This window comes from Telmatherina bonti, assembly GCF_933228915.1.
Source record: "Telmatherina bonti genome assembly, chromosome: 7".
Classification (NCBI taxonomy): Eukaryota; Metazoa; Chordata; class Actinopteri; order Atheriniformes; family Telmatherinidae; genus Telmatherina; species Telmatherina bonti.
This window is the reverse complement of record NC_136625.1, coordinates 36,214,986-36,235,759: the sequence shown is the minus strand read 5'-3', so window position 1 is coordinate 36,235,759 and position 20,774 is coordinate 36,214,986. Positions and strand designations below refer to the sequence as shown.

The window sequence follows — 20,774 nt, the reverse complement described above, 5'->3', positions numbered from 1 at the left end:
GCCAGGCGACAGCCTGAGCTCAGGCTGAAGAAACTCTTAAACCAGGAGTGTCCATCTTTGGTCCTCGAGGGCCACAATCCTGCAGGCTTTCCATGTTTCCCTGTTCCAACACACTTGACTGTGCAGAGCCTCATTGGCTGTTGGATCTGATTAATAAAAAAAACCTGTGGGACGTCGGCCCTCAAGGACTGATGTTGCGGCTAACTGTCCAACAACATTATCTTCTTCAGCTGCTTATTTTCATCGTTACTTCAAATAAATTACAACGAACAAACAATACGCAGAGTAGGCCACTATACAATAGCATCTAATTGTGGTCAACAAAAAGTTTACTCCCGAGCTCACCCCACTTCTGCATCCTTACAGCCAAGCCATGTGCTCAGGTGAGTGCAACTATTTCTAACGTGTGCATTCACACCCAAAGTGACACACCCTCCACCCAAGTGCCAATCAAGTCTGCACACATCAGCATATTCTCAGACATTAATGACTTATAATATGGCTCCTACACTGACCTTGGACACGCCAGTCTTAAAGAGCACACCCAGCGAGGTGATCAGGACGGCACCGGCAAACACTCACACTCACTTTCAACACAACACAAAGTGGTGGTGGGGCCGTCGGAGTATCTCACCCCGCTTCTCACCTGATACCTGCTGGGACAGGATCCAGCCCTCTACAGCTGAGGGGCAGGTTTTTCATAATCTATGTTCCAACACACCTGGATTTAAATAGATCCAACAGCCAATGAAGTTCTGCACAGTGACTGATTAGTTTGAGTCAGGTGTGCTGGAGCAGGGATACATGGAAAACCTGTGGCCTCCTTTTTCCACAGGTCTTCCTGAATACAAGCTGCTGTACATGTTGATCTGGTTTTCCTGTCCTCTCCACCCCTACCAGTCGAGGCAGATGGCTGCCCTCCCTGAGCCGGGTTCTGCTGGAGGTTTTTTCTTCCCACTGTCGCCTCATGTGGGTTGCATGGTGGCATAGTGGTTAGCACAGCACAGCAAGAAGGTCACTGGTTCAATCCTTGACTGGGGCGAGGTTTGGACAGTGGCCTTTCTATGTGGAGTTTGTGTGTTCTCTCTGGGTATTCTGTCCACCATCCAAAGACATGCATGTTAGGCTGATGGTTATTCTAAATTGCCCATAGGAGTGTGAGTTGTTATGTGGCCCTGCGATGGACTGGCAAGCCAGGGTGTACCTGCCTTTCACCCAAAGACTGCTGGGATAGTTTTCCCTGTGACCCTTCATTGGATTAAGCAGTATAGATAATGAATGAACGAATGTAGCCTCATGCAGCTCAGGATGGGGGACTGGATCCAAATCATGATACGATGCAATCAATTGGTTTCTATTAGCTAGTGTCTGTAAAGTCCTGAGACAACATTGTTGTTGAAGTGGTGCTGTACCAATAGAATTGAATTGAACTGGCCCTTCACACACTGCTCTGCATGCAGTGTGTGTATCCTTAAAGGACCATCCTTCCACCTTTCCAACAGTTTACATAACAATGCCAGAAGTTCAAACTCAGGACATTTTCTGAGCCTTTTGAACAAACACCCCCCTTCATATACGATCTTCTATATCTCCTTGTGGAACTAACTAAAGCAGGTGTTGCTACTACCATGGAGAGGACGAGCCAAACATTCATTGTCTGAGCCCGCTTAATCCAAGTAAGGATGGAGCCTATCCCAGCAGCCTTTGGGCGAGAGGCAGGGTACACCCTGGACAGGTCACCAGTCCATCACTGGGCTAACACATACAGACAAACAACCATTTATACGCACACCTAGGGGCAATTTAGAGTAACCAATTAACCTAAGATGCATGTCTTTGGATGGTGGGAGGAAGCTGGAGAACCCAGAGAGAATACACAGGGCAAACACGCAAACTCCACACAGAAAGACCCCCAGTTGAGCCTCCCCCTGAGCCAAAGATCAAACCAGTGACCTTCTTGCTGTGAGGCGACAGTGCTAACCACCACACCACTGTGCAGCCAATGCAGGATGAACAAAATATGACACACAACTATGAGGATACGTAATGTTGACTGTAGCAGCTGGACAGACGGGATCTACAGCCATCAGGATTTGTAGAGGAGATCCAAAACATTCTCCGGGAATGAATCTTCTTGTCCTGATTGTCTGCATGTGATTTCCTCATATCCTGCAGTGTTTGGCATCCATTCCAGCCAGTGCTCATGTGATGATGGAACCACCGTTTCCCAGTTTCCCGATGATCCTGCATCCCGGCCGCTCGGCACCTCAGTCTGCTGCAACCCCTTAGTTGTGGGGTTTTGGGTTCATGAAGCAGTTTTATGGAAATGAAATGTGGTTGGAGCTCAGATCAGTGTGGAAGTGTGTAGATTCACTGCTCTGAAAATTCACACACCGAGTTTAAACATCTGGAAACAACTGCACACCTGCTTGTCTGGACCTATAAAACTTGTTTATCATGGATCAGCCTGAAGTTTTGGGTTTCATCCCCCCCTGGTTTACTGTCAGATAAAAGCCCATAAATGAAGAGAAAGGATGAAAAGATTTGAAAAGTAGGAGGTTCGGATCAGTGGATACTCAACGTGATTTCTGAAGGAATCTTTGTGGATGTAAAAAGCAAGAGGTGTGAATAAGAAGATTATGAACACCCTGAACTGAACTGGAACCCAACAACCACTAGCATCAGCTCTACGGGACGGGTTCCAGGTCCGGCCTCTCCACGATGGAACCACCAGCAGCTCTACAGGACGGGTTCCAGGTCCGGCCTCTCCACGATGCCACCATCGACAGCTCAGCGGGACGTGTTCCAAGTCCGGTCTCTCCACGATGGAACCACCAGCAGCTCTACGGGACGGGTTCCAGGTCCGGCCTCTCCACGATGCCACCATCGACAGCTCAGCGGGACGTGTTCCAGGTCCGGCCTCTCCACGATGCCACCATCGACAGCTCAGCGGGACGTGTTCCAAGTCCGGTCTCTCCACGATGGAACCAACGGCAGCTCAGCGGGACGGGTTCCAGGTCCGGCCTCTCCACGATGGAACCATCTGATTCAAATGAGTCCTTTTATTCAACAAATACATCTAATTGATCAATAAATCAGTTTCTCCAACAGGCTACAGAAAGAAACCAGATCATCTGTGCCCAGCAGGATTGTGTTCATTTGCTTTTCTGTTGCCATGGCAACATGTTTTCTCTGATGTATCGATTCATTTAGATTTGGTCGCCTTGCTGCATCTTCATGTAGCATTTTAAGTTTTTGGGGTTTTTTTTGTTTTTACATCATTCTAATAAATTATAAAAGTTATTTTTAGAAAATGTTCAAGACCTTCAAGGGTTTCTAACCACCAGCACTGAAATAAATTTTTTCATATTTGTTTTTATCATTTTGACTTATGTAAACACATTTTATATTAAAGTACAAAAAGAAAAGACTAAAGAAGGGTCCTGGTGTTCTGCATCATGTCCAGATGTTGGCTTCAGGAAACTGCGTTGCTGCAGATGAAGCTGCTGGATCAGACCAGACTCAGGTTGGCCTGCATGGACGTCGTCCCAGTAGGAAGCTGGATCAGCTGAAGACCACCAGTCCAACAGCATGAGTCACTGGGACCGTGTCCTCTAGTCTGACCAGTTCATGCATTTTCTGGTGAAGAGCAGTGAAATGGTTTGCCTGCAGTGAAGCATGGCAGCTGCAGCATCATGGTGTGGGCTGCAGGAGTACTTCCAGCACCAGGACACTGAAATATAAATTCTGATGTACTCCGACATTCAGAACCACGAAGCAGAACCCCCTCCCTTCGTTAATTGGCCAACACGACTGTTTCTCAATGTTCCAACACAGCAAGACGTCTTCCTCGCAGAGGAAGCTGAAGACGATGGAATCACCGTCTCCACACCTGATCATCTTCAGGTGGAGAAGCTCAGAAAAGCCTCCATTAGTTCTGTAGTGTTCGCATAAAAACTATAAAATAGAAACATTTAACAAACTACAGAGTATTTTTATATTGATAGATGGGATACAGATGAAATAACTGATGAAACAAGCTTGAATTTGTAATAAATTTATTGATGTGTGACGAGCGTTGCGTTCGGCCCCTAACCGTCCCCCGCCTCTTGTTCTTGTGCTCGTAAGAAGCTGGCCTTCTTCTGGGCGATGCGGTCCTTCCTCTGAGCCAGGGACAACTTGGCGCGGTTCCATCTGCCGGGAGACAAACAGCTCAGTTAGCATTCAGTTCACTAACTGGGAGAGCAGTTTCCAGTTCAGCGCTGGGATTTTTCCAGTCAGCACTGTGTTTATATGAGACGCAGAAGCCCACCTCTTCTTCTTGACGTCTTTTTTAGGTTTCTTTTCGTGAATGGGGTTCGCTCTGATGGCGGCGTGTGCTTTCTTATACATTTCCTCCACCTGAAAAACAGACATGAAATGATCAGCACAGTGCGAGAGTGTGTGTGTGTGTGTGTGTGTGTGTGTGTGTGTGTGTGTGTGCGCGCGCGATGTGTCGTATGGCTTCTCTCAGACCCGTCTTGAAAAGGACAGTAACATCAGCCAATGCAAATGAAGGACCAACAACATTGTGCTCAGCATTCTGTGGATCATCATGGAGAAGCAGTAAAAACCACACAACAGGGCTCCAGTACACCTTCAGCACTGGTTTTACTGGTGCGCCCAACTTCCCAACTTTTGGCTGGTGCGCCACAATTTTTCCTCATTTTTTCCCGCAGTTTAAAACATTTTGAGGATGGTTGTTACACGCAGACATTAATGGTTATTTAAGTTATTGTGAATGAAGAGGTTTGGAAAAATCGTCATCAGAAGCGTGAAAGTTAAGTTGGGAGGAAACAGAAGAAACATGGGGGGAAAAAAAAAAAAAAAAAAAGTTTAAAATGCAGCCTCAGAGAAATTCTCTTGATTCACATCAATGTCTTCTGACGACCAACTTGGCAGCTCGTCTTTGGCTCATTATACACCATGTGTGTAAATTAAATATATTTTTAACAATAAATAAAATGTATATATGTTAATTTCACTGCGTACCCTTACCTTATTTGTAAAATAGTTGCATTTCTACATTTATATTATAATTTCAGTGTTTTTATTTTTTTCACCGTAACAAGTTCCTACTCTGAATTGTTCAGAGAAAATGTTAAGTCTTTATGATTCTGACGTGTTGGGCTGCTCGTGCAGCCAGAAACATCCGGTCCGTCAACTAAACTTAGTCGCTACATTTAACGAGTTTTCAGACCCTTCTAGCGACTTTTCCCCATAAACTCTCTGCTGTTACAGGAGACTGAGGTAAAAGCAGGAATATTTTTATTTTCACTAAACAGTCGAGCTGTGACGATACGCTTTTGTCCCGATTCGATTCGATTCCGATTTGATTTAAATTGGGATTCTCACAATTCTTCGATATTGCTGATTTTTGTAGATTAAAAACAAAAAGTATAAAACTTATTTTTACTCGTCATTTTTCTTTATTTCTATTAGGAAAAAACAGTAGCCAGATAATAAAATGACAAATTGTATAGTAGATCTTTTTATTTAAGAAAAACAAAAAAATGATGTTAAAAATGTGAAGCAAAAAAATCCTGATTTTTAATTTTTTGATTTGTTTTTCCCACCCCGAATAAACAGCATTGCACCGATGAGATTATACTGGAATCACAGCCATAAAGGGGTGTGTGGTTCATCTTGCAGGGTCGCCACGTAGCATTTCTGCAGAGTTTTGGACGTTCTGTAGAGTAAAACTCTGCGTTTCGCTCCACATTGCAGCATTTTACCAGAAATAAACTGGACATGTAAATGCTGAAACTTCTGGTGAAACGTCTGAAAAAGCACCGCAGAGCAGAAACTTTAAAAAAACCTCAAACATCTCTAAACATAGGAAGTTTTATTTGTTGTGACGTTTCAGAGTGATGGAAACGCAGCCAGCTGAGTCTGATGGAGGCTGCTCTCCTTTCCTGGCGATGTTCATCAGCCAGTACGTTCTCTCCCAACGCCTCACCAGAAACAGATCTTTTGGTTTCGCTACTGCTGCGTAGCGCCACATTTGTTTTTTAAACCGCCAGGCCACCTCTGGACTTCTGGGACAGACTTGGTCCGTGTCGGCGACGTCACGCAGCACTCGGGACACGTTCAACCCTCACCCAGCTCGTCTGCTTCATCGTGCTCAGACGCGGTAAACAGAATTCCACCACGGTGCACGTTTTACAGCCGATTCTGCATCATCCCGTCTCCATTTCAAAGCAAAACACGACATTGTGCACAAATACGGATCAGAGCCAATCAGAGCTGCCGCTTCTGTTTGTCAGGTTAGAAGGAAAGTCGGAACACGTACGCAGATGATTAAAGTCCTTCAGTCGGACCTGAGAAACGCCGACGCTGCAGAGACAAAGTTACTCGCTGGCAGCCTGAGAAACAATACGAGCTTCAGAGCAGCGCCGCTTCTTTCTGAAGATAAAAACCACCGTCTCACCGTGTCGGGCGTGACTCCGTTCTTGATGAAGCGAGAGAACTGTTTTTTGTAGACCTCCTCATCCTCCTCCATCAGGTAAGACATGTAGTCGGCCACGTTCATGCCCAGGATGTGTTTTCGGTGCACCTCCGCGTTGAACTCCTTGCTCTCCGCGTCGTAACCAGGGAAACGCTTCATGCTGGAAACCACAAAATGGCAAAGAGATCAGAGCATGCAGCACCTCTCTCACACACACACACACACACACACACACACACACACACATCACAAAGAGGGTGTTTGGCTCATCCTGCTTCTCTCAGACCCGTCTTGAAAAGGACAGTAAACATCAGCCGATGCGATCGAAGGACCAACTACGTTTCGCTCAGCGTACCGTGGATCATCACCGAGAAGCAGAGGATGGCGAGCCAACACAAAGCTCGGCTGTGCAACATCGAGTCAGCGACACAAACACGGGCGTTAGTCATCAGAAATGTGTGCTTGTTGACGTGCTCAGAGCTTCACATCATGACTGACACGACTCCAGGTTCGGGAGGTGAATCGCCAGCGTTACGCTCCGACCCAGCAGCGCTGCAGCCAACAGTTTCCCTCCAGCACACACACGTGTAAAATCACCTCCAAAAGGTCTTAAACTGGATTGGTGAAATTCACTTTTTAATCTTTTCAAGCATTAAAACTTAATTATGTTACATCATAAACTCCAAGCTTGGAACGATTGTGTCCAGATAAACAGATTCACAACGTTGAACAAACAAACATTCTCCTTATCTATGAAGTCTGAGACCACTTTCAAGCCGTACGTTTACAGCGTTTAAACATTTAAATGATATAATAAGGTCTAAAACTTGGCAGATTTTGTCCAGTGAAAACAGGGAAACTTAGTTTCACGTGGCTTGTTACAAATGCAGCACTTAAAGACGCATTACGCAACTTCCTGACCATAAAACTCGGAGTCATGGACCTGTTTGATGACAGTGACATCCATCATGCCCAGCAGCGTCCTGAGGCTGAGAAAAATCGCACTACACTACAGTTCTACATCCAGGATGTGACGTTTCACTTCACCATATCATAAAGAACTGGCTGTTCTGAACACAACGTCGCTGATTCAGCAAAGAAACACGAAGATTAAAAGATAGAAAACAAAAGTCATGGTGAGATCGTCTTCTGCAGACTGGAGCTAACAGGTCAGGTAGGATGCAAGATGGAGGCTGGATTACCGTCGATGGGGTCCACATGACAGGAAAACGGAAAAAGTTCTGCAGTTCTGTGTTTAAATGGTTAAGTCACGCTGCTGCTGTCTTCCTCACTCCATGTGTTTACATGGGAGTTTAAATCCCAGTGGAAGTCAGAATAAAAGTTAATTCCACTTTAAACTGATGAAAAACGACCATGTAAACACGTAATCCCTAAATTTCTATTCGGAATTAAACAATTCCGATGTGTCTGGTTTATTCGCATTTTAATCCCAAACTATTTAATTCCTCTGTCATGTAAACCTTCATTCCGCTCTAATTCTGGTCGTTCTGAGCATGCTCGTTACCTTGTCCTGTCCTGCGTTGTTTTACCTCCCGTGTTCGGTGGTCTCTTTCTTCTCCTTCTCAGTTGCTGCAGAAAGTGAAGTAGTATGCTGGTGTTGAGCTGCTACTTCACATTTATAACAAAAATAGCAGCGAAACTGGAACTTATTATGTAGTTTTTACAAGTTACTGAAAAGACGAGAAGCAGGGAGCCAACTTTGTTTATATCAGGTAATGTCATACGTCACGTGCACCCTCTGTCCAATCAGAACCCTTCCCAACCCGCCGCTCTAAAGAGGAATTAAGTGTTTCATGTAAACCTTCATTCAGAATTATTTTCATGTAAACTCGTAGGAGAATAAATTAATCCAGAATGATTAATTCCTAATTAAAAACACCATGTAACCGTACCACTGCGGAGCAGCTCATCCCAACCAATCTGCATAACATGCGTGTTACTTCCACACAAACCTGTGGGGGATGGCCAGCCCGCCATCGACTGCTCCTTTCAGGGCTCCAAACACCTTGTTCCCTGTGGTGGTTCTGGCCAGACCTGCATCCAGGTAACACGTGAAGGCGCCTGGCTGTCCGTCCACATTCTCCACGTTAAATTCGTCCCCTGTCACCTCCACCTGGCCCTCGTACACGTTATCCATGCCGAACTTGTGCAGCAGCTGCAAAAACAGGATAAAAAAAAGACCTGATCTGTGATGTAATGATCTCAGACTAGTCAGCTGCGTGTTTACCCTGCGAGCCAGCAGGAGCCCGGTGCAGTAGGCCGCGGCGTAGTTAGTGAGGCCTACGGTGATCCCGTATTTGGGCAACTCATGGGAGTAAGCAGCACACACAATGTGGTCTCCTTCGATCTTCGCGTAGGCAATCTGGATGAAACAGAAGACGACATCAGGATGTTTTCTACCTGCAGCAGGCAGGATTTCACCACGTGTCTGAGGCACTGACCTGGCAGCAGATGTCTCTGTTGGACAACCTGACGATCATTCTGTATTTGGGAGTGTTGTACTTGTTCTTGTCCTGCAAGACGAGGCGTTTCCGGGCGAAGAAGTCCGTTTTCCCCTCTGAAAGCACATTATTCCATCAGTGGTTTCTAGGGCTGTGACAATATGCTTTTGTCCCTATTCGATTCAGATTTTTTTGGGAGCTGATTCCATTTAAAACTAGATTCTCACAATTCTTCAATATTACTGATTTTTTAAAGAATAAAAACAAAATGTACAATTTTTTTTTCGTCTTTTCCTCATTTTTCTTGATTCCAATTTAGAAAAAATAATCCAGTAGCCACAAGGGGTGGGAAAATCAAATTCAAAAATCAGGATTTTTTGCTTCACAATTTTAAAATTGATTTTTTTATTGAAACCCCTGTGTTTTTTTTTACTAATTGAAATCAAGAAAAATGACAAGAAAAAAAGTTATGTACACTTATTGTTTTTAATCTACAAAAATGGGCAATATGAAGAATTGTGAAAATCGCTATTTAAATCGAATAGGCATCCAAAAAAAAAAAAAATCAAAAATCGGAATCAAATCGGGACAAAAGCATATCAGCACAATAAAACTTTTTTTGGCTAGTCATTTTTCTTGATTTCAATTAGAAAAAACAACCCAGTAGCCAGACCATCATTCTGCTGGTATAATACCAAAGAAGACTAAGATCAACAATAAAATGACAAATTTTATAATGAAATACTTTTAATTTGAAAAAAGTAAAATAAAATTTAAAAAAATTCGATTTTAAAATTGAAGCAAAAGAAATCCCGATTTTTCGATTAGATTTTCCCACCCCTAGTGGCTTCTATCTAAAGATTTAAGCATTTTCAACACTAAATGATGAAATTGTTCTAATAAGCTTGAAGGATTTAGGCATTTTAAAAACTAAATGTTGAGATTTACCTCTCCTCCTCCTGAATTTGACTTCATATCTCTTGAAGTAGGCCTTGTTTTTCACCACTTTGACGAAACCCTGAAAGATTAAAATAAAAACAGTTTAACAGCAGCCGGACAGGCAGAGAAAAGGGTGGCATGTCATCTAGACTGTCTACAGAGCAGTGAAAGTTGCATTTGCTTCTCTTTTACAGCTCAGTGGAGGTTTCATCAGCCATGATGAGCCACGCTGGAAGGCAGCGGATCAGCCGGACTGCCGCTGAAATCCAGCGGCATCTCGGCCGTAAACCGCGGAAAACACACCTCTAACATCAAACTGATGTAGACACACTCGTGCAACCCGAAATAAACCAATATGGAGATTAAATTCTCACCATTTTAAGTGAACTATTCACTCCTGCAAAGCAGATGTGATGCGCGCCACTCGGAAATCTTCCTGCCCTTTCTTGCGAGTTGCGGCGGAACTGACGTAAATGACGTTACGCAGCAGACAGCGCCCCCTGCCGGCCCGGAGGAAACGCAACCTTTAAAAAAAAATTACATCTATAAAACATGCCACGTGTGGATCACAAAGAACTACAGAAAAATAGCTATAGAAAACTACAAATAATTGAGGGTGAAGTGATAAAATCACACGTTACATACAGACATAGTACACACTTAATCCAATGTGACAGTTACATCCACATATGCAGACATAGTCCACATACTTAGTTCATTCCTTCATTCCTTCATTCTCGAAACCGCTTAATCCAATTCTGGGTTGTGGGGAAGCTGGAGCCTATCCCAGCAGTCTTATGGCAAAAGGCAGGGTACACCCTGGACAGCTTGCCAGTCCATTGCAGGGCCACACAACCACTCACACCTTGGGGCAATTTAGAGTAACCTAGTAACCAATCAACCTAATGTAGCCGGAGAGGCTAATAAGCAGGGGCTTCAATGAAGAGGCCACAACAGTCAACTTGGGTCGTACCACGTCTGTTTTATTTTATAACTAAAACTCAGATAAAAGCAGATAAGCAGCAACAAGATGACAGAATGTCATGCTCAGACTGGGAGGCCAACCACTCACCATGAGGGGAGCTGGGAGTATACCAACTCAAACATAGGGGTCTACATAAACAACTCAAATGAAAACCACCACACCAATAGCTATATACAACACATCACCCTCAAAAGTGAACTCCCAGTGTCCAAACTAGGCCGGTGGATGGTGGACCACACCAGCCTAAAAATGTATCACAACTAAAACAAAACGGCAGCCAGTGTTGTGCCTAAAAAACCAAACACATAAAACGTGATTAAACAAATGTGGCAGACCCAAAATTACAATAAAATACAAATACCTCAGGGTCTTACACTCCTACAGTACCCTAACAATTAAAATACTAAAACTTATAAAACAATCAAACTCCCAAAGTCTCTTACCAGAGGTACAGAGGATCAAAAGGTCAGGAGAGAGCGCACACAGGGTTTTTAAAGACTGGAGTCCTGCAGTTGCACCTGCTGCCAATTAGTCCTTCCTCCAGTTACTCCCTGATTGGTCTGCAGCTTCTGCAGGATCCCAGTGGCCCACTGCTACACTAACATCATGTTTCTGGATAGTGGGAGGAAGCCAGAGTACCCAGAGAGCACCCATGCATATATGAGGAGAACATGCAAACTCCACGCAGAAAGACCACAGTCCAAACCTCACCCCCGCTGAGGATTGAACCAGTGACCTTCTTGCTGTGAGGCCACAGTGTAAACCACCATGCCACTGTGCAGCTTGCAATTACAGATTCAGTCAGTAAAAATAAATACTAAAATTCAAAAATTTAATTTATTAATTAATGCTTCTTTTACATAAACCTGTTTATTTCACAGCAAGGCCCTTCTGTGTCTGTGCATCCTTTCTGTGGGCCTTGTTGTTATGCAGAAAGGCCACATATTTTTACATCAGTGTCAGATAATCGCAAACATGGAGGTGGTTGAGGAGATTATGATTCTGTTTAGTCTCAGAAAGAGACAAGGTGGTGGTCTGTATATTCATCCATCATGCTCTTGTTTCTATTGTTGGTCAAACTTCACTATACGGCGTCCAGTTTCTGGAGTTTTTATTCAGTTTGCTTCGGCTGAGACGCATCCACAAGGACCCTGAACACAGGCCATATTATGCAGACGAGGGACGCAGAAGACGACTCTGTAGTGTAGAGAATAAATGGGCCTTTACAAGTACAAATACCTGTTAAACTGTGTATACTCCTACTCAAGAACCAATTAGAGAGAGGTGGGAAGAGGTCCACAGTCAAAATTTACATGATGTGGAAAAGGACCAGTTTGACTAACAAAGCCAGCACCACTGGTTCAGTTTTCTTAAGGTGAGTCTGTTTATCCACACTCAAAGGTTGGATTCATTTTTGATTGAGTTTTGATTCAGAGTTAAGTCCACTGAAGACATGGACACTGAATACGCGTCTCTTTTATTAGTTAACAGTAAAAATATTTTATTTATCTGTATCAAATTAAATCAAACTTTCTTTACGAAGCACTTTTGGTCCTGTTCCAATTCAAAGTGCTTTGCAACATAAAAACACACGCATGCGCACACACACACACACACACACACACACACACACACACACACACACACACACACACACACACACACACACACACATACACAACCCCACCTTCCTGTAACCCTCGTTCTACGAAAAAAACTCAGTTCAGGTTTCTATCTCTGTATCTGGTTTGACACTGCTGCGAGGAAACGATATCTGGGGGATCCGTCCACATCAGGAACCCCAAGAATGACCACCGGAGAGACACTGTGGGAGGGAGCGCCCAAACCGAAGCAGGCTGGAGCAGGTTAAACAGGGCTGGAGCAGGCTGGAGCAGGTTGGAGCAGGTTAAACCAGGCTGGAGCAGGCTGGAGCAGGTTGGAGCAGGTTAAACCAGGCTGGAGCAGGTTGGAGCAGGCTGGAGCAGGTTGGAGAAAGTTGGAGCAGGTTGGAGCAGGTTGGAGCAAGTTGGAGCAGGTTGGAGCAAGTTGGAGCAGGTTAAACCAGGCTGGAGCAGGTTGGAGCAGGTTAAACCAGGCTGAAGCAAGTTGGAGCAGGTTGGAGCAGGCTGGAGCAGGTTGGAGCAGGTTAAACCAGGCTGGAGAAGGTTAAACCAGGCTGGAGCAGGTTGGAGCATGTTAAACCAGGCTGGAGTAAGTTGGAGCAGGTTGGAGAGGGCTGGAGCAGGTTGGAGCAGGTTAAACCAGGCTGGAGCAGGTTGGAGAAGGTTGGAGCAGGTTAAACCAGGCTGGAGAGGGTTAAACCAGGCTGGAGTAGGTTGGAGCATGTTAAACCAGGCTGGAGTAAGTTGGAGCAGGTTGGAGCAGGTTAAACCAGGCTGGAGCAGGTTGGAGCAGGCTGGAGCAGGTTGGAGCAGGTTGGAGCAGGTTAAAACAGGCTGGAGCAGGCTGGAGCAGGTTGGAGCAGGTTGGAGCAAGTTGGAGTTGGCTGGAGCAGGCTGGAGCAGGTTGGAGCAGGCTGGAGCAAGTTGGAGCAGGTTGGAGAAAGTTGGAGCAGGTTGGAGCAGGTTGGAGCAGGTTAAACCAGGCTGAAGCAGGTTGGAGCAGGCTGGAGCAGGCTGGACCAGGTTGGATCAGGTTGGAGCAGGCTGGAGCAGGTTAAACCAGGCTGGAGCAGGTTGGAGCATGTTAAACTAGGCTGGAGCAAGTTGGAGCAGGTTGGAGCAGGCTGGAGCAGGTTGGAGAAGGCTGGAGCAAGTTGGAGCAGGTTGGAGCAGGCTGGAGCAGGTTGGAGCAAGTTGGAGCAGGCTGGAGCAGGTTGGAGCAGGTTGGAGCAGGTTAAACCAGGATAGAGCAGGTTGGAGCAGGTTGGAGCAAGTTGGAGTTGGATGGAGCAGGTTCGAGCAGGTTAAACCAGGATGGAGCAGGTTGGAGCAGGTTGGAGCAAGTTGGAGTTGGATGGAGCAGGTTGGAGCAGGTTGGAGCAGGTTGGAGCAGGTTGGAGCAGGTTGGAGCAAGTTTGAGCAGGTTGGAGCAGGCTGGAGCAGGTTGGAGCAGGTTGGAGCAGGTGGGAGCAGGCTGGAGCAGGTTGGAGCAGGTTGGAGCAGGTTGGAAAAGGCTGGAGCAGGTTGGAGCAGGCTGGAGCAGGTTGGAGCAGGTTAAACCAGGCTGGAGCAGGTTAAACCAGGCTGGAGCAGGTTGGAGCATGTTAAACCAGGCTGGAGTAAGTTGGAGCAGGTGGGAGAGGGCTGGAGCAGGTTGGAGCAGGTTAAACCAGGCTGGAGCAGGTTGGAGAAGGTTGGAGCAGGTTAAACCAGGCTGGAGCAGGTTGGAGCAGGTTGGAGCAGGTTAAACCAGGCTGGAGCAGGCTGGAGCAGGTTGGAGCAGGTTGGAGCAGGTTGGAGCAAGTTGGAGTTGGATGGAGCAGGCTGGAGCAGGTTGGAGCAGGCTGGAGCAAGTTGGAGCAGGTTGGAGAAGGCTGGAGCAGGTTGGAGCAGGCTGGAGCAGGTTGGAGCAGGTTGGAGCAGGTTAAACCAGGCTGGAGTAGGTTGGAGCAGGTTGGAGCAAGTTGGAGTTAGCTGGAACAGGTTGGAGCAGGCTGGAGCAGGTTGGAGCAGGTTGGAGCAAGTTGGAGCAGGTTGGAGCAGGTTAAACCAGGCTGAAGCAGGTTGGAGCAGGCTGGAGCAGGCTGGACCAGGTTGGAGCAGGTTGGAGCAGGCTGGAGCAGGTTAAACCAGGCTGGAGCAGGTTGGAGCATGTTAAACTAGGCTGGAGCAAGTTGGAGCAGGTTGGAGCAGGCTGGAGCAGGTTGGAGAAGGTTAAACCAGGCTTGAGCAGGTTGGAGCAGGCTGTAGCAGGTTGGAGCAGGTTAAACCAGGCTGGAGCAGGTTGGAGCAGGTTGGAGCAAGTTGGAGTTGGCTGGAGCAGGCTGGAGCAGGATGGAGAAGGCTGGAGCAAGTTGGAGCAGGTTGGAGCAGGCTGGAGCAGGTTGGAGCAAGTTGGAGCAGGCTGGAGCAGGTTGGAGCAGGTTAAACCAGGATGGAGCAGGTTGGAGCAGGTTGGAGCAAGTTGGAGTTGGATGGAGCAGGTTGGAGCAGGTTGGAGCAGGTTAAACCAGGCTGGAGCAGGTTGGAGAAGGTTGGAGCAGGCTGGAGCAGGTTGGAGCAGGTTAAACCAGGCTGGAGAAGGCTGGAGAAGGTTGGAGCAAGTTGGAGTTGGCTGGAGCAGGCTGGAGCAGGTTGGAGCAGGTTGGAGCAAGTTGGAGCAGGTTGGAGCAGGTTGGAGCAAGTTGGACCAGGTTGGAGCAGGCTGGAGCAGGTTGGACCTGGTTGGAGCAGGTTGGAGCAGGCTGGAGCAGGGTAAACCAGGCTGGAGCAGGTTGGAGCATGTTAAACCAGGCTGGAGCAAGTTGGAGCAGGTTGGAGCAGGCTGGAGCAGGGTGGAGCAGGTTGGAGCAGGTTAAACCAGGCTGGAGCAGGTTGGAGCAGGCTGGAGCAGGTTGGAGCAGGCTGGAGCAGGTTGGAGCAGGTTGGAGCAGGTTAAACCAGGCTGGAGCAGGCTGGAGAAGGTTGGAGCAGGTTGGAGCAAGTTCGAGTTGGCTGGAGCAGGCTGGAGCAGGTTGGAGCAGGTTGGAGCAGGTTGGAGCAAGTTGGAGCAGGTTGGAGCAGGCTGGAGCCGGTTGGACCAGGTTGGAGCAGGTTGGAGCAGGCTGGAGCAGGTTGGAGCAGGTTGGAACAGGTTGGAGAAGGCTGGAGCAGGTTGGAGCAGGTTAAACCAGGCTGGAGTAGGTTGGAGCAGGCTGGAGCAGGTTGGAGCAGGCTGGAGCAGGTTGGAGCAAGTTGGAGCAGGTTGGAGCAGATTAAACCAGGCTGGAGCAGGTTGGAGCAGCTTGGACCAGGCTGGAGCAGGTTGGAGCAGGTTAAACCAGGCTGGAGTAGGTTGGAGCAGGTTAAACCAGGCTGGAGCAGGCTGGAGCAGGTTAAACCAGGCTGGAGCAGGTTAAACCAGGCTGGAGTAGGTTGGAGCAGGTTGGAGCAGGTTAAACCAGGCTGGAGCAGGTTGGAGCAGGCTGGAGCAGGTTGGAGCATGTTAAACCAGGCTGGAGTAGGTTGGAGCAGGTTAAGCAAGGCTGGTGCAGGTTGGAGCAGGTTAAACCAGGCTGAAGCAGGTTGGAGCAGGCTGGAGCAGGTTGGACCAGGTTGGAGCAGGTTGGAGCAGGTTGGAGCATGTTAAACCAGGCTGGAGCAAGTTGGAGCAGGTTGGAGCAGACTGGAGCAGGTTGGAGCAGGCTGGAGCAGGTTGGAGCAGGTTAAACCAGGCTGGAGCAGGCTGGAGCAGGTTGGAGCAGGTTGGAGCAAGTTGGAGCAGGTTGGAGCAGGCTGGAGCAGGCTGGAGCAGGTTAAACCAGGCTGGAGCAGGCTGGAGCAGGTTGGAGCAGGTTGGAGCAAGTTGGAGTTGGTTGGAGCAGGCTGGAGCAGGTTGGAGCAGGCTGGAGCAAGTTGGAGCAGGTTGGAGCAGGCTGGAGCAGGTTGGAGCAGGTTAAACCAGGCTGGAGCAGGTTGGACCAGGTTGGAGCAGGTTGGAGCAGGTTGGAGAAGGTTAAAACAGGCTGGAGCAGGCTGGAGCAGGTGAAACCAGGCTGGAGTAGGTTGGAGCAGGTTGGAGCAGGTTAAACCACGCTGGAGCAGGTTGGAGCATGTTAAACCAGGCTGGAGTAGGTTGGAGCAGGTTAAATCCGGCTGGAGCAGGTTGGAGCAGGTTAAACCAGGCTGAAGCAGGTTGGAGCAGGTTGGAGCAGGCTGGACCAGGTTGGAGAAGGTTGGAGCAGGTTAAACCAGGCTGGAGCAGGTTGGAGCATGTTAAACCAGGCTGGAGCAAGTTGGAGCAGGTTGGAGCAGGCTGGAGCAGGTTGGAGCAGGTTGGAGCAAGTTGGAGCAGGTTGGAGCAGGTTAAACCAGGCTGAAGCAGGTTGGAGCAGGCTGGAGCAGGCTGGACCAGGTTGGAGCAGGTTGGAGCAGGCTGGAGCAAGTTGGAGCAGGCTGGAGCAGGTTAAACCAGGCTTGAGCAGTTTGGAGCATGTTAAACTAGGCTGGAGCAAGTTGGAGCAGGTCGGAGCAGGCTGGAGCAGGTTGGAGCAGGTTAAACCAGGCTGGAGCAGGTTGGAGCAGGCTGAAGCAAGTTGGAGTTGGCTGGAGCAGGCTGGAGCAGGTTGGAGAAGGCTGGAGCAAGTTGGAGCAGGTTGGAGCAGGCTGGAGCAGGTTGGAGCAGGTTGGAGCAATTTGGAGTAGGTTGGAGCAGGCTGGAGCAGGTTAAACCAGGCTGGAGCAGGTTGGAGCAGGCTGGAGCAGGTTGGAGCATGTTAAACCAGGCTGGAGTAGGTTGGAGCAGGTTAAGCAAGGCTGGTGCAGGTTGGAGCAGGTTAAACCAGGCTGAAGCAGGTTGGAGCAGGCTGGAGCAAGTTGGAGCAGGTTGGAGCAGGCTGGAGCAGGTTGGAGCAGGCTGGAGCAGGTTGGAGCAGGTTGGAGCAGGTTAAACCAGGCTGGAGTAGGTTGGAGCAGGTTGGAGCAAGTTGGAGTTAGCTGGAACAGGTTGGAGCAGGCTGGAGCAGGTTGGAGCAGGTTGGAGCAAATTGGAGCAGGTTGGAGCAGGTTAAACCAGGCTGAAGCAGGTTGGAGCAGGCTGGAGCAGGCTGGAGCAGGTTGGAGCAGGTTGGAGCAGGCTGGAGCAGGTTAAACCAGGCTGGAGCAGGTTGGAGCATGTTAAACTAGGCTGGAGCAAGTTGGAGCAGGTTGGAGCAGGCTGGAGCAGGTTGGAGAAGGTTAAACCAGGCTTGAGCAGGTTGGAGCAGGCTGGAGCAGGTTAAACCAGGCTGGAGCAGGTTGGAGCAGGTTGGAGCAAGTTGGAGTTGGCTGGAGCAGGCTGGAGCAGGATGGAGAAGGCTGGAGCAAGTTGGAGCAGGTTGGAGCAGGTTGGAGCAGGTTGGAGCAGGTTAAACCAGGATGGAGCAGGTTGGAGCAGGTTGGAGCAAGTTGGAGTTGGATGGAGCAGGTTGGAGCAGGCTGGAGCAGGTTGGAGCAGGTTGGAGCAGGTTAAACCAGGCTGGAGCAGGTTGGAGAAGGTTGGAGCAGGCTGGAGCAGGTTGGAGCAGGTTAAACCAGGCTGGAGAAGGCTGGAGAAGGTTGGAGCAAGTTGGAGTTGGCTGGAGCAGGCTGGAGGAGGTTGGAGCAGGTTGGAGCAAGTTGGAGCAGGTTGGAGCAGGTTGGAGCAAGTTGGACCAGGTTGGAGCAGGCTGGAGCAGGTTGGACCTGGTTGGAGCAGGTTGGAGCAGGCTGGAGCAGGGTAAACCAGGCTGGAGCAAGTTGGAGCATGTTAAACCAGGCTGGAGCAAGTTGGAGCAGGTTGGAGCAGGCTGGAGCAGGGTGGAGCAGGTTGGAGCAGGTTAAACCAGGCTGGAGCAGGTTGGAGCAGGCTGGAGCAGGTTGGAGCAGGTTGGAGCAGGTTAAACCAGGCTGGAGCAGGCTGGAGAAGGTTGGAGCAGGTTGGAGCAAGTTCGAGTTGGCTGGAGCAGGCTGGAGCAGGTTGGAGCAGGTTGGAGCAGGTTGGAGCAAGTTGGAGCAGGTTGGAGCAGGCTGGAGCCGGTTGGACCAGGTTGGAGCAGGTTGGAGCAGGCTGGAGCAGGTTGGAGCAGGTTGGAGCAGGTTGGAACAGGTTGGAGAAGGCTGGAGCAGGTTGGAGCAGGTTAAACCAGGCTGGAGTAGGTTGGAGCAGGCTGGAGCAGGTTGGAGCAGGCTGGAGCAGGTTGGAGCAAGTTGGAGCAGGTTGGAGCAGATTAAACCAGGCTGGAGCAGGTTGGAGCAGCTTGGACCAGGCTGGAGCAGGTTGGAGCAGGTTAAACCAGGCTGGAGTAGGTTGGAGCAGGTTAAACCAGGCTGGAGCAGGCTGGAGAAGGTTAAACCAGGCTGGAGCAGGTTAAACCAGGCTGGAGTAGGTTGGAGCAGGTTGGAGCAGGTTAAACCAGGTTGGAGCAGGTTGGAGAAGGCTGGAGCAGGTTGGAGCATGTTAAACCAGGCTGGAGTAGGTTGGAGCAGGTTAAGCAAGGCTGGTGCAGGTTGGAGCAGGTTAAACCAGGCTGAAGCAGGTTGGAGCAGGCTGGAGCAGGTTGGACCAGGTTGGAGCAGGTTGGAGCAGGTTGGAGCATGTTAAACCAGGCTGGAGCAAGTTGGAGCAGGTTGGAGCAGACTGGAGCAGGTTGGAGAAGGCTGGAGCAGGTTGGAGCAGGTTAAACCAGGCTGGAGCAGGCTGGAGCAGGTTGGAGCAGGTTGGAGCAAGTTGGAGCAAGTTGGAGAAGGCTGGAGCAGGCTGGAGCAGGTTAAACCAGGCTGGAGCAGGCTGGAGCAGGTTGGAGCAGGTTGGAGCAAGTTGGAGTTGGTTGGAGCAGGCTGGAGCAGGTTGGAGCAGGCTGGAGCAAGTTGGAGCAGGTTGGAGCAGGCTGGAGCAGGTTGGAGCAGGTTAAACCAGGCTGGAGCAGGTTGGACCAGGTTGGAGCAGGTTGGAGCAGGTTGGAGAAGGTTAAAACAAGCTGGAGCAGGCTGGAGCAGGTGAAACCAGGCTGGAGTAGGTTGGAGCAGGTTGGAGCAGGTTAAACCACGCTGGAGCAGGTTGGAGCATGTTAAACCAGGCTGGAGTAAGTTGGAGCAGGTTGGAGCAGGCTGGAGCAGGTTGGAGCAGGTTAAACATGGCTGGAGCAGGTTGGAGCAGGCAGGAGCAGGTTGGAGCAGGTTAAACATGGCTGGAGCAGGTTGGAGCAGGTTGGAGCAGGTTAAACCAGGCTGGAGCAGGTTGGAGCAGGCTGGAGCAGGTTGGAGCAGGTTAAACCAGGCTGGAGAAGGCTGGAGAAGGTTGGAGCAGGTTGGAGAAAGTTGGAGTTAGCTGGAGCAGGCTGGAGCAGGTTGGAGCAGGCTGGAGAAAGTTGGAGTAGGTTGGAGCAGGCTGGAGCAGGTTGGAGCAGGTTGGAGCAGGCTGGAGCAGGTTGGAGCAGGTTGGAGCAGGTTAAACCAGGCTGGAGCAGGTTGGAGCAGGTTGGAGCAAGTTGGAGTTGGCTGGAACAGGTTGGAGCAGGCTGGAGCAGGTTGGAGTAGTTTGGAGATGGTTGGAGCAAGTTGGAGCAGGTTGGAGCAGGTTAAACCAGGCTGAAGCAGGTTGGAGCAGGCTGGAGCAAGTTGGAGCAGGTTGGAGCAGGCTGGAGCAGGTTGGAGCAGGTTAAACCAGGCTGGAGCAGGTTGGAGCAGGCTGGAGCAGGTTGGAGCAGGTTAAACCAGGCTGGAGCAGGTTGGAGCAGGTTGGAGCAAGTTGGAGTTGGCTGGAGCAGGCTGGAGCAGGTTAAACCAGGCTGGAGAAGGCTGGAGCAGGTTGGAGCAGGTTGGAGCAAGTTGGAGTTGGTTGGAGCAGGCTGGAGCAGGTTGGAGCAGGCTGGAGCAAGTTGGAGCAGGTTGGAGCAGGCTGGAGCAGGTTGGAGCAGGTTAAACCAGGCTGGAGCAGGTTGGACCAGGTTGGAGCAGGTTGGAGCAGGTTGGAGAAGGTTAAAACAGGCTGGAGCAGGCTGGAGCAGGTGAAACCAGGCTGGAGTAGGTTGGAGCAGGTTGGAGCAGGTTAAACCACGCTGGAGCAGGTTGGAGCATGTTAAACCAGGCTGGAGTAGGTTGGAGCAGGTTAAATCCGGCTGGAGCAGGTTGGAGCAGGTTAAACCAGGCTGAAGCAGGTTGGAGCAGGTTGGAGCAGGCTGGACCAGGTTGGAGAAGGTTGGAGCAGGTTAAACCAGGCTGGAGCAGGTTGGAGCATGTTAAACCAGGCTGGAGCAAGTTGGAGCAGGTTGGAGCAGGCTGGA

At 49.4% G+C, this 20,774-nt stretch overlaps 1 protein-coding gene across 1 annotated transcript; it reads right to left on the bottom strand.

Moving 5' to 3' along the window:
• Positions 1-4,048: 4,048 nt before the first annotated feature.
• On the bottom strand, positions 4,049-10,341 carry rpl5a (ribosomal protein L5a). Its single transcript, XM_079244227.1, has 8 exons — positions 10,263-10,341; positions 9,898-9,967; positions 8,950-9,065; positions 8,736-8,870; positions 8,461-8,663; positions 6,470-6,647; positions 4,313-4,401; positions 4,049-4,194 (listed from the first exon to the last, which is right to left on the bottom strand). The coding sequence occupies exons 1-8, from the start codon at positions 10,263-10,265 to the stop codon at positions 4,092-4,094; spliced, it is 897 nt and encodes a 298-aa protein (XP_079100353.1). The 5' UTR covers positions 10,266-10,341; the 3' UTR covers positions 4,049-4,091.
• Between the last annotated feature and the right edge of the window lie 10,433 nt (positions 10,342-20,774).